A 9800-nucleotide genomic window follows, 5' to 3' on the forward strand; every position below is an offset into this window, starting at 1 on the left:
AATATATTGTAGCCAGCAAGATGCATTAGAAGGGCATATTGGAGCAGCTGTTAAAACACTTAGAGCTAGTATTAATTTTTGGACGAGCTTACCATTATCTGTGACTGGCAGAATAGCAGTAGCTAAGATGGTGGCGCTGCCAAGATTGCTCTATTTCCTCAACTTCGCTGCCATTAGTGGTGCCTCACAAATTCTTATAGTTTTATTGTACTTCTACTATCAGCAGACCTACAATATGTATGAAATTTATAGTAGTTGCAATATACTTAAATGCTTGTGGATGCATGCCGTATAAGATGTATCGATTACCACATTTAATCTGTAAATTATAGTTATCTGGGTATTTCTCCTTTTTAACTTATATTTGAATCTATTTCTTATAATTATATATGTACCCTTTTAAAGCAGATTACTGTATATGTAGTGCACATCATTTATGATCTGTATTATATGCCTGTCACTATTGCACTAAGGTCTATTTAATGAAACAAATACAAATTATTTAAACTAACAATCTATGGGAGTGATCTGGGATTTCCTGTTTGTGCGTTTGTCTGCTGGCTGTGTGCCACCCTACCTGTTGCCAGTCAATCAGTGACCACAGGCTTGCGTCTCAAAGCCTGCCAACTATGTATTTCTGAGTCGAGGTTGAAGTTGAGTTACAAAAGGGTAAATTTGTTACTAAAGATGTGATTTTGTTATTATTCATGAATGTATCGTTATGTTCGAGGCATATGAGCTGCAGATTACATACTTGTGTATAGATCGCCATCTGGTGTTGGGCCCGGATGTTTGCAGTTGTTTTTCCTCTTGGAAAGTCTTTGGAAGTCACGAGGTCGGTGACTCCTCCTTTGGATCGTATTGCTCATGGGCTTCGGCGCCATCCTCAGATTGTTTTTTTCCGCCATCGGGCTCGGATGTGATCTTCGCGCTCCGGTTCCAAACAGGTTTCCAGTTCAATCGAAGCGCAATCCTCACCCCAATTCGCGGTATTGTTTCGATCGCGATTTCCACACTCGACGCGGCTCTCATCGATCAACACCTTCGATTCCAGTCGTCGACGCCGGCCTTCGGGCCTACCCAAGCTCCGGTCCTGGCTCATGGAAAGGACTCCCTTCAAGATGTGCCTCCGGGCCTAGGTAAGACCAAAGACACTGCTTCCCACACCGCACCTTTGGGACCGGTAAAGAAGCCGATTAAGCCTTCAAGCGGCTCGGGCTTGAGCCAGCCCACCGTCGGTGCCGACAAACACTCCTCCGCACCGACACCGAAAAAGAAAATGGCCTCCTCTTCTGCACTGTGAGCCCCATACCGAAACACTCGGTGCCGAAACCCAGTTCCACCTCCTCGGTACCGACTCCATCCCCGGAACCGACAAAAGCACACAAGGCACCGAGATCTCGAAGCCGAAACCCATCTTGGCACCGACCAAACAAAAAGCCCTTTCCAAGCCGCATACTTCCAAACAGGACACTAAAGCCAGAAAACCAACGGCCCCGCCTCCTTCGGCGCCGACAGATAAACCACCTTCAGAAGAACTCTTTACACCGGATCCCTTGCAAAAGACATTGACCAAGGATCCCAAAACCGGACATTTGATGCTCAGCATCAAAAAGACACAGCTGGAAAAGCCTACCCCAGCTCCACCTCCAAAGAGGAAGGACTCTGCTACATCACCTTTCAGAATGCCTTCCCCACCTCTTCCACCCCTTCCACCTTCTCCCCCTCCACCTTCTCCACCCCTCCTCATCATTCCCCAACACCCCCTCCGGATGATGATGATCATGACACATATGATGACATGGGGGACGTGCCCTATGATTTACCTACAGGAGACCCCACTCCCACAGGACCATAACATCCCCGTCATCCCTAACGTCCCACAAGATGATCTCTATCCTTCGAGACCATCCCCACCAGAAGACTCATTGGGGTTCAACCATCTACTCCAGAGAGCTGCACATTATCACGGGGTAGATCTCCATACCGACCCCGCGGAGGAGGATTTCCTCCTCAATACTTTCGACACCACGCATAGGGCCACCTCCATACTGCCCATGCTCAAAGGAGTGGTAAAGCATGCGCCAGAGGCCTTTAAAGACCCAGTCAGAGCCAGGGTTATTAACCCGCGCATTGACAAAAAATACAAAGCCGCCCCTACAGATCCCTCCTACATCAGAGGGCCAGCCCCACTAGATTCCCTGGTAGTGTCCACAGCACGGAAAAGGGCCAACTCCCAGGCGTCAGGCGATGTACCACCACCTGACAAAGAGTCAGAACTCTTGGACGCATCCGGCAAGCGCACTGCATCACAAGCTGCCAACATATGGCGTATCGCCAATACACAAGTGTTACTGGCTAGATATGACAGGGCCCATTATGACGGGTTAGAAGCCATAATACAACACCTCCCTGACAAATACAAAAACAGGGCAAACAAGTTGATTCAGGAGGGTAAAATTATCACTAATACCTCCATCCGTTGTGCCCTAGATGAGGCAGACACTGCCTCCAGGTCCATCAATACTAGCGTCCTCCTCCGTCGCCATGCCTGGCTCAGGATCTGAGGATTCAAACCAGAAGTGCAAGCTTCCATCCTGAACCATCCCTTTGACCAGGAACATCTGTTCGGCCCAAAAGTGGATGAGGCCCTAGAAAAAATGAAAAAAGACACCGACACTGCGAAATCTATGGGAGCCTTACAATCGCACCCTCCCAGGCGTTCCTTTCGCCGTTCCTCCTTTCGGAGCACATCCAGAGGCTACTCCTCTGATACCGCATCCACGTCATACAAAACTCCTACCCAATCCACCTTCACAAGGGGTTACCAAAGAGGTGGTTACAGGGGCAACAATAATAAAGGCAGAGACAAAACAAACACTGCCCGCTCTGCCTCCACACCTGCCCAATGACTTCCCTCCGTTGCCCCCAGACCATCCCACTCCGGTCGGGGGCAGACTCTAAAACTTCCTTCATGTCTGGACTACCATCACCTCAGACAAATGGGTGACACAAATAATTCGGTCAGGCTACTGCCTAGAGCTAATGTCTTACCCCTCCCCCCCCCCAAACATTCCACCCAGACAACGCCCAAAGTCACAGGACCATCTAGCATTACTAAAGCAGGAGGTAAACTCCCTCCTACAAAAAGGGGCGATAGAACACATTCCTGCCAACCAATGAAATCTGGGGGTTTACTCCCTATATTTTCTCATACCAAAAAGGGACGAGTCTCTACGGCCCATCCTAGACCTCCGGCCCCTAAACGCATACATACTATCGGACCATTTTCACATGGTAACACTTCAGCAGGTACTTCCCCTGCTCTCCCAAAACGACTTCCTGGCCACTTTAGACCTAAAGGACGCTTACTTCCACATTCCTGTACACCACGCTCACAGGAAGTTCCTCAGATTTGTAGTGGACAACCAACACTACCGATTCAAGGTACTCCCATTCGGAGTCACAACAGCACCACGGGTATTCACCAAGTGCCTAGCAGTCGTGGCAGCACACCTCAGGAGACAACACATTCATGTCTTCCCATACCTAGAAGACTGGCTAATAAAAGCCAGCTCATACAACCAGTGTGTACAACACACGCATGCCACTATCCAACTACTTCACCAACTGGGCTTCACGGTAAACCACGCAAAGTCCCATCTGCAACCGTCCCACGTAAAACAATACCTCGGTGCCACCATAGACACCTCAAAAGCGCTAGCCTACCCCAGTCCGGCCAGGATCACAAGCATTCAGGCTCTACGCGCAAAATTTATAGCACAACACTCCCTTCCAGCTCGAGTGTTTATGCAACTAATCGGGATGATGGCCTCTTGCATATTCATAGTACCTCACGCAAGACTCCAGATGCGTCTTCTCCAAGAGTGCTTAGCGCGCCAATGGAACCAGGCCCAAGATCAATTAACAGATCTGGTGTTGGTAGACGGTCATACCCATCGCTCTCTGCAGTGGTGGACCACCAAAAACCTTTCCAAAGGGCGACAGTTCCTGGACCCGGTTCCTCAGATAATACTGACAACGGACGCATCGCTCTCCGGCTGGGGAGCTCACCTGTTACATCACACCATGCAGGGCAGATGGACACCTCAACAAAAGTTACTCCACATCAACCATCTGGAGTTACTAGCAATATTCTTAGCCCTGAAATCCTTCCAGACACAGATTTCAGGCAAGGCAGTCTAGTCCGCACAGACAACATGACAGCCATGTACTACATTCAAAAACAAGGCGGCACACACTCTCCACAGCTCTCTCAGCTAGTGCAGAGTATATGGAGATGGGCCATACCCCGGAAAATGTTTCTCCTGGCCCAACATGTCCCAGGACTCCAAAACACTATGGCCGATCTACTCAGCAGGCAGACACAACAGATCCACGAGTGGGAGCTACATCCACAAGTTCTTCACTCATACTTTCAACTGTGGGGGCATCCACAGATAGACCTCTTCGCCACCCACGAAAACACCAAATGCCCAAGCTTCGCCACCAGATAGCCACACCCATTGTCCAAAGGCAATGCGATATGGATGAACTGGTCAGGCAGATTTGCGTACGCTTTTCCACCTCTCCCACTCATTCCATCTGCCACCCTCACCTGTGTGGAACCTAAACATCGTTCTCACAAGACTAATGGGGCCTCCCTTCGAACCTCTGCACAAATGTGAACTCCAATTCCTAACATGGAAATCCGCTTTTCTTGTAGCCATCACTTCCCTCAGAAGGGTCAGTGAGATACAAGCACTTACCATTCAAGAACCTTTTCTGCAAATGCACCATAACAAGGTTGTTCTCCGTACCAACCCAAAATTCCTCCCTAAAGTAATTTCTCCCTTTCACCTCAACCAAGCGGTAGAACTACCAGTATTCTTCTCGCAACCACAGACCGTTGCAGAGAGAGCTCTTCACACACTAGATGTCAAAAGAGCCTTACTCTACTACATACAGAGAACACAACCTTTCCGCAAGACCAAACAGCTGTTTGTCTCTTTCTCTCCACCACACAAGGGCAACCCCATCTCCTAGTCGGGAATAGCTAGGTGGATTGTCAAATGCATTCAGATCTGCTACCACAAAGCAAAACAAATGCTATCCGTTCCCCGTAAAGCCCACTCTACACGTAAAATAGGGGCTTCAATGGCATTTTTAGGGAACATCCCATTAGATGATATCTGCAGAGCAGCTACATGGTCAACACCGCACACTTTCACTAAACACTATTGTGTAGATGTGCAAACTAAGCAACAGGCTAATGTGGGCCAGGCTGTACTCAAAACATTATTTCAAACCACTGCAACAGATACGGGTGGTCGCCGCTAAGGGTGGGTACTGCTATATAACCTATGCACAAGTGTGTAATCTGCAGCTCATATGCCTCAACGGAATATGCTACTTACCAGTATGCATCTGTTATTGGCATGTAGAGCTGCAGATCTACACACGCCCACCCGCCTACCTTTATCTGATCCAGTTTATCTTATTTAGATACAACACACATGTGCATCTTTCCTGTTACTACGCTCCATCTGTCCCTGCTGGCGAAAAACAATCTGAGGATGGAGCCGAAGCCCATGTGCAATACGATCCAAAGGAGGAGTTGCCGACCTCGTGTCTTCCAAAGACTTTCCAAGAGGAAAAACAATTGCAAACATCCGGGCCCAACACCAGATGGCGATCTATGCACAAGTGTGTAGATCTGCAGCTCTACATGCCAAGAACAGATGCATACTGGTAAGTAGCATATTCCTTATATTGACATCGACTTTCTCAATATTAACAAAAAAACGTTGTGTGCCTACAGTTGTAATCGGATCTAGAAATAACGGCTTCGGAAAGATTAATTGATCTTCTGAAGCCTTTTTGTTTAGTATTAAAGTGTTTGTTAGATATTCATGATTGAAAATATATAAAACACAATACAAATACCCCCTGTGGTCTTGTACAGTTATTTCACACAATACGATTGTTACCCTCATCGTATGCTTCGGGACAAAATGGTTCTCCTTCCATGATTTTTACCATTCCATTTTCTATTCGGACCTCTTGTGCATCCCGGCGACAAGGACAAGGCTTCTTAGTCATGCACAAGAGTCCTCCTTTTCCTAAGAATTGGAGCGACCATGTCCTGAGATGGGACGAGGGTGTGATATCACCTCCAAAACTTGCAGAGATCTTATGTTAACACAAAAAGAATGAAGCACAGCCAGTGGGTCTGTAGCTGCTCAGCATATACTAAACACCCCCTACCGAATCCTAGGAGGTAGTCCTCATGGGTGGACTGGAGGGTGGCCGTGGCTGTCCATACCAGGGCAGACCATCGCTAGTACGTAAGCTGGGTGCTTCTGCTGGGTTCATCACAAGACCTCTATGAAGGTTCCACCTTTCTGACGAGAGGTTTGTAATGTCGCATCGTTTATACCCTCATTGCCTTTCAGTTAACGAAAATGTGTTAGCTATGAAATAGAGAGGGTGTAAGGTGGCAGCACTGTAAAAGTCCTTTTAATAAATTCAAGACACTTTGTTTTCAGTTGATTTTCTTCATATTATTTTATCACGTGTGCTGGCTTATCACATGTTAATTAGCACTTGCATTTATATTCTTAGTTTTAGAATTCCATCAGCTACTTTTGAAGTGTACAATCAGAAGGTTAAATAGCTGCAGTGGTCATTTTCAATAAATGAGTAATCTTGTTTGTTTTTGTTGTCTCTCCACAGCTATGACTTTACAACTACAGAGAAAGTGTGTATGCTTTTCCAAGTTTTAAAGTTAACATTCCCACTGCTGGTGGAGTCCCCCTCTCGTACAGCCGATGGAAGAAAAGCACTGTATTCTGTCTGCTCGTGGTCGATCCCCTACGCGTGTAAGGAAGAAAGCTTCAAGAGAAGGGGCGCCATGTTTTGGAAATGAACGAGGTCCAGCCCACAGAGGCAGCTGATAGAGAAATCGCCCAATGACTTCAGTAGCTCAGTAAACTTCTGTGCCAGGAAAGACACACTGTGGAGCTGGGCGGGGAGGGTACCGGGTAATGAAATATTTGATTTTATATGCAAGGCCTGGGTATTTCTCATAATTTAATGGCATTGTTAACGTTCAAATGGGTGCAGGTGGTGACTGGGTACAGAACTGGATAGCCTTTCCTCAAAGATGGTTGGTTCTGGAAGGGGCACTCCTGGCAGCCCAGGTAATAGTCCAACTGTAACCATTTCTCCCATACTTGAAAGGGGCGAGTATCACCTACAATAAGAATTGGACGCTTTAGACGTGATTCGTGGAGGCACATCATCGCAGGGAAGTGTTGGCCTGAATTGCCTCATGGCGCCTACGTACCAGGTCCTCTTGTTTTTCATGTTTTCTGGGGAGAATACTTGAATAACACAAAATGTTTATTATATTACAGACTTTTACTTCTGGAACCTTTGCGATATTTTAGAAAAGTGCAATCTGCCACAAGGTGGGGGATGTAACATTTCCTTGATAAAATATTGTGTTGTCAAAACTCTAGTGAAAAACCCATGACAATTTTATAGTACTAAAGCATGCATGGAAACTAATAGGTCATGCGAGGGCTTCGTGAAGTGAGCAAGACCTATATGATTAAATATATATATATATATATATACATAGTGATATATATTGAATTTGCAACTAAGGTCAGCCATGTTGACACACACAGTGAAGATCAGAGAACATTTGGGGCAATAGATATGAATACATTGCTATGTAAATCTGGTGCGTATTCTCCTATGAAACATAGCTGTGGAGTGGTGAAGATGCATTTACGGTGAAGGCACACCAATACTCCATCAAGCATTGATGACCAATAACGTTCAGTGACTGGAAGGACTCAGAGGTAACACCCACACACTTTTTGATGCATAATGTTTAGACAAGCTAAGGAAAATAGTTGCTTATTTTTAGCACAACCCCAGATATAGTTCCATACAGTTGTCTCTCCAAAATCGTTTCAGCTATTCATGAAGAAAATAGGTTTACTGGTCCAGAGTGGACATTAACTGTCAATCTCTGAATCCTTTTGAAGGAAGGTGAAGTGAATTCTTCACGTAGCACTTGTTCCTTTACTCTCTATAACCAGCTGCACTACAAAAGTCCACTTTTTTTAGTTTACAACCAAAAGGTGAGTTTAGTTATTCTGTATATAAGAGAGATACGTTTTAATTGGACAGGCAGAGTCTAGAAAGCACTGGTAACATAGACGCACTCCAGACGGTGTCGGCTTACAAGTGAAGCACACAGCGTCGTAGCAGGTTATTCTCTCAATTGTGTCTTAACCCCTTCAGTGCCCATGACGAGCTGGACTCGTCATGGGCTGCGGTGGCGCTGTGCCCATGACGAGTCCAGCTCGTCATGAACTCCGCCCGCTAATGTTAAGCGCGGCACTGGGCGGGGAAAGGGGCGGGCATGCAAGGGGTTAATCCATAAGGATTGTCAGTCTCTTATCAAAATAAATTATTTTGCAAAAATGCATGAGAGTATGTGTTTTCACATTCAGTAAATCCAGACAGCCGAATCACCCATACATAATTTTGTATGCTTAAGTTTCGTCTCAGCCTTTGAATAATATTCCTTTGGCTAGTTATTTACAAGATTATAGGTAAAACGACTTTATTAGGCAAGTCGATATCTCATTTAGAGGTCTGAGCACAATGACCATAGCTTTTTTGCTTGTTCTACCCCGTCTCTGTCTGAGCCCCCTCTTCCTATAGACTGTCCCACTCATCACCTACCATTCCACCAGATTTGTATGTTACATGAAATTGTTTTCTGTTTTATTTTAACCATTGCTCATTTTAGGAAGTTCTGGGATTCATGGCGACGCCCGCCCATCATTCTCAGTGACTGTTCCAACAGAGTATAGCTGATTGTTTCTTTTTAAAGACGCGGTGCCGCAGCACTCCCACCGTCTGGTTTGCAGAGCACAATACATTGACTAAACCCAAAGTCGTGTAGGACTTGTGGCATCACTCCGTTAACATGGTTGTAGTTTTAACAGGTAGTAAGAATAGACCTTTCGGAAATACCGCTGAGGTTACATTGTTGTGTTCTTTTCTTTTTTATTTCTGATTGCTCCAGATTATTTTTTATAGAGCGTTGTTAACAAGAAATAATTCCACTTCATATGATAGTGTGAAACATCTCCAGCATTCAAACATGTTTTCACTTCAGATATGACTTTATTCTGTTGCAATATTTGATTGTATATAAGTCTTTATGTATTGTTCAATTAGAGAAGCAAAACAGGCCGTGTACAGGATTTTGGTACTATGTACCACCGCAGATTTTTTGTTTGTTTCTCATACCCAAGTATTCATGTAACTAAATCAGAATATATTTAATTGTGTTTGATTAAAATAGATAAACTATGGAAACTTTTCGATTTGCATTCATTTCTTATTTCTTTTCATTGGGAGTTGAGGTTGTCTCAGCCTTCTTACTGCAAGACTGAATTTGCTGTTCAGTTTAGTTGAATCAAGCCCTCAATGTGGTAGGAAAATACTTTACTGTATGTACCAGATCTGTATGAAACCTGCAGCTCACTTGTTTGTTTTCCAGCAGGGTTAACTCAACCTTTTACCCTTTTGAGAGTATCTCATTTAGATAGTAGCATCTGAAATCAGTGCCTGAAAACAATCTGTTTGAAAACTACATAAACGTGCTAACTAGTCTGATTATAAATATATTGGCTTTTGTAAAACTTGTTTCTTCCCTTTTGTTTAAAATGTATGTGTTACTTTATGTACACTTCTGTTCTGATGGATTA

The 9800-nt window shown here is 45.1% G+C and overlaps 1 protein-coding gene across 3 annotated transcripts in view; it reads left to right on the forward strand.

Moving 5' to 3' along the window:
• Nucleotides 1–6874, forward strand: part of AKAP10 (A-kinase anchoring protein 10) — a 505176-nt gene extending 498302 nt beyond the window's left edge. For 2 of the 3 annotated variants that reach the window (XM_085649331.1, XM_085649333.1), the window contains one exon: nucleotides 6736–6872. Coding sequence is in view for 1 of the 3 variants with exons in the window: in XM_085649333.1 (XP_085505459.1) it covers nucleotides 6736–6741 (6 nt within the window). In the remaining 2 variants the exon portion in view is untranslated. Of the gene's footprint in view, nucleotides 1–6735 lie in introns of all 3 variants that reach the window. The other variant, XM_085649332.1, reaches the window with a different exon arrangement.
• Nucleotides 6875–9800: the final 2926 nt, after the last annotated feature.

Source organism: Triturus cristatus, chromosome 3_2, assembly GCF_964204655.1.
Source record: "Triturus cristatus chromosome 3_2, aTriCri1.1, whole genome shotgun sequence".
Taxonomy (NCBI): Eukaryota; Metazoa; Chordata; class Amphibia; order Caudata; family Salamandridae; genus Triturus; species Triturus cristatus.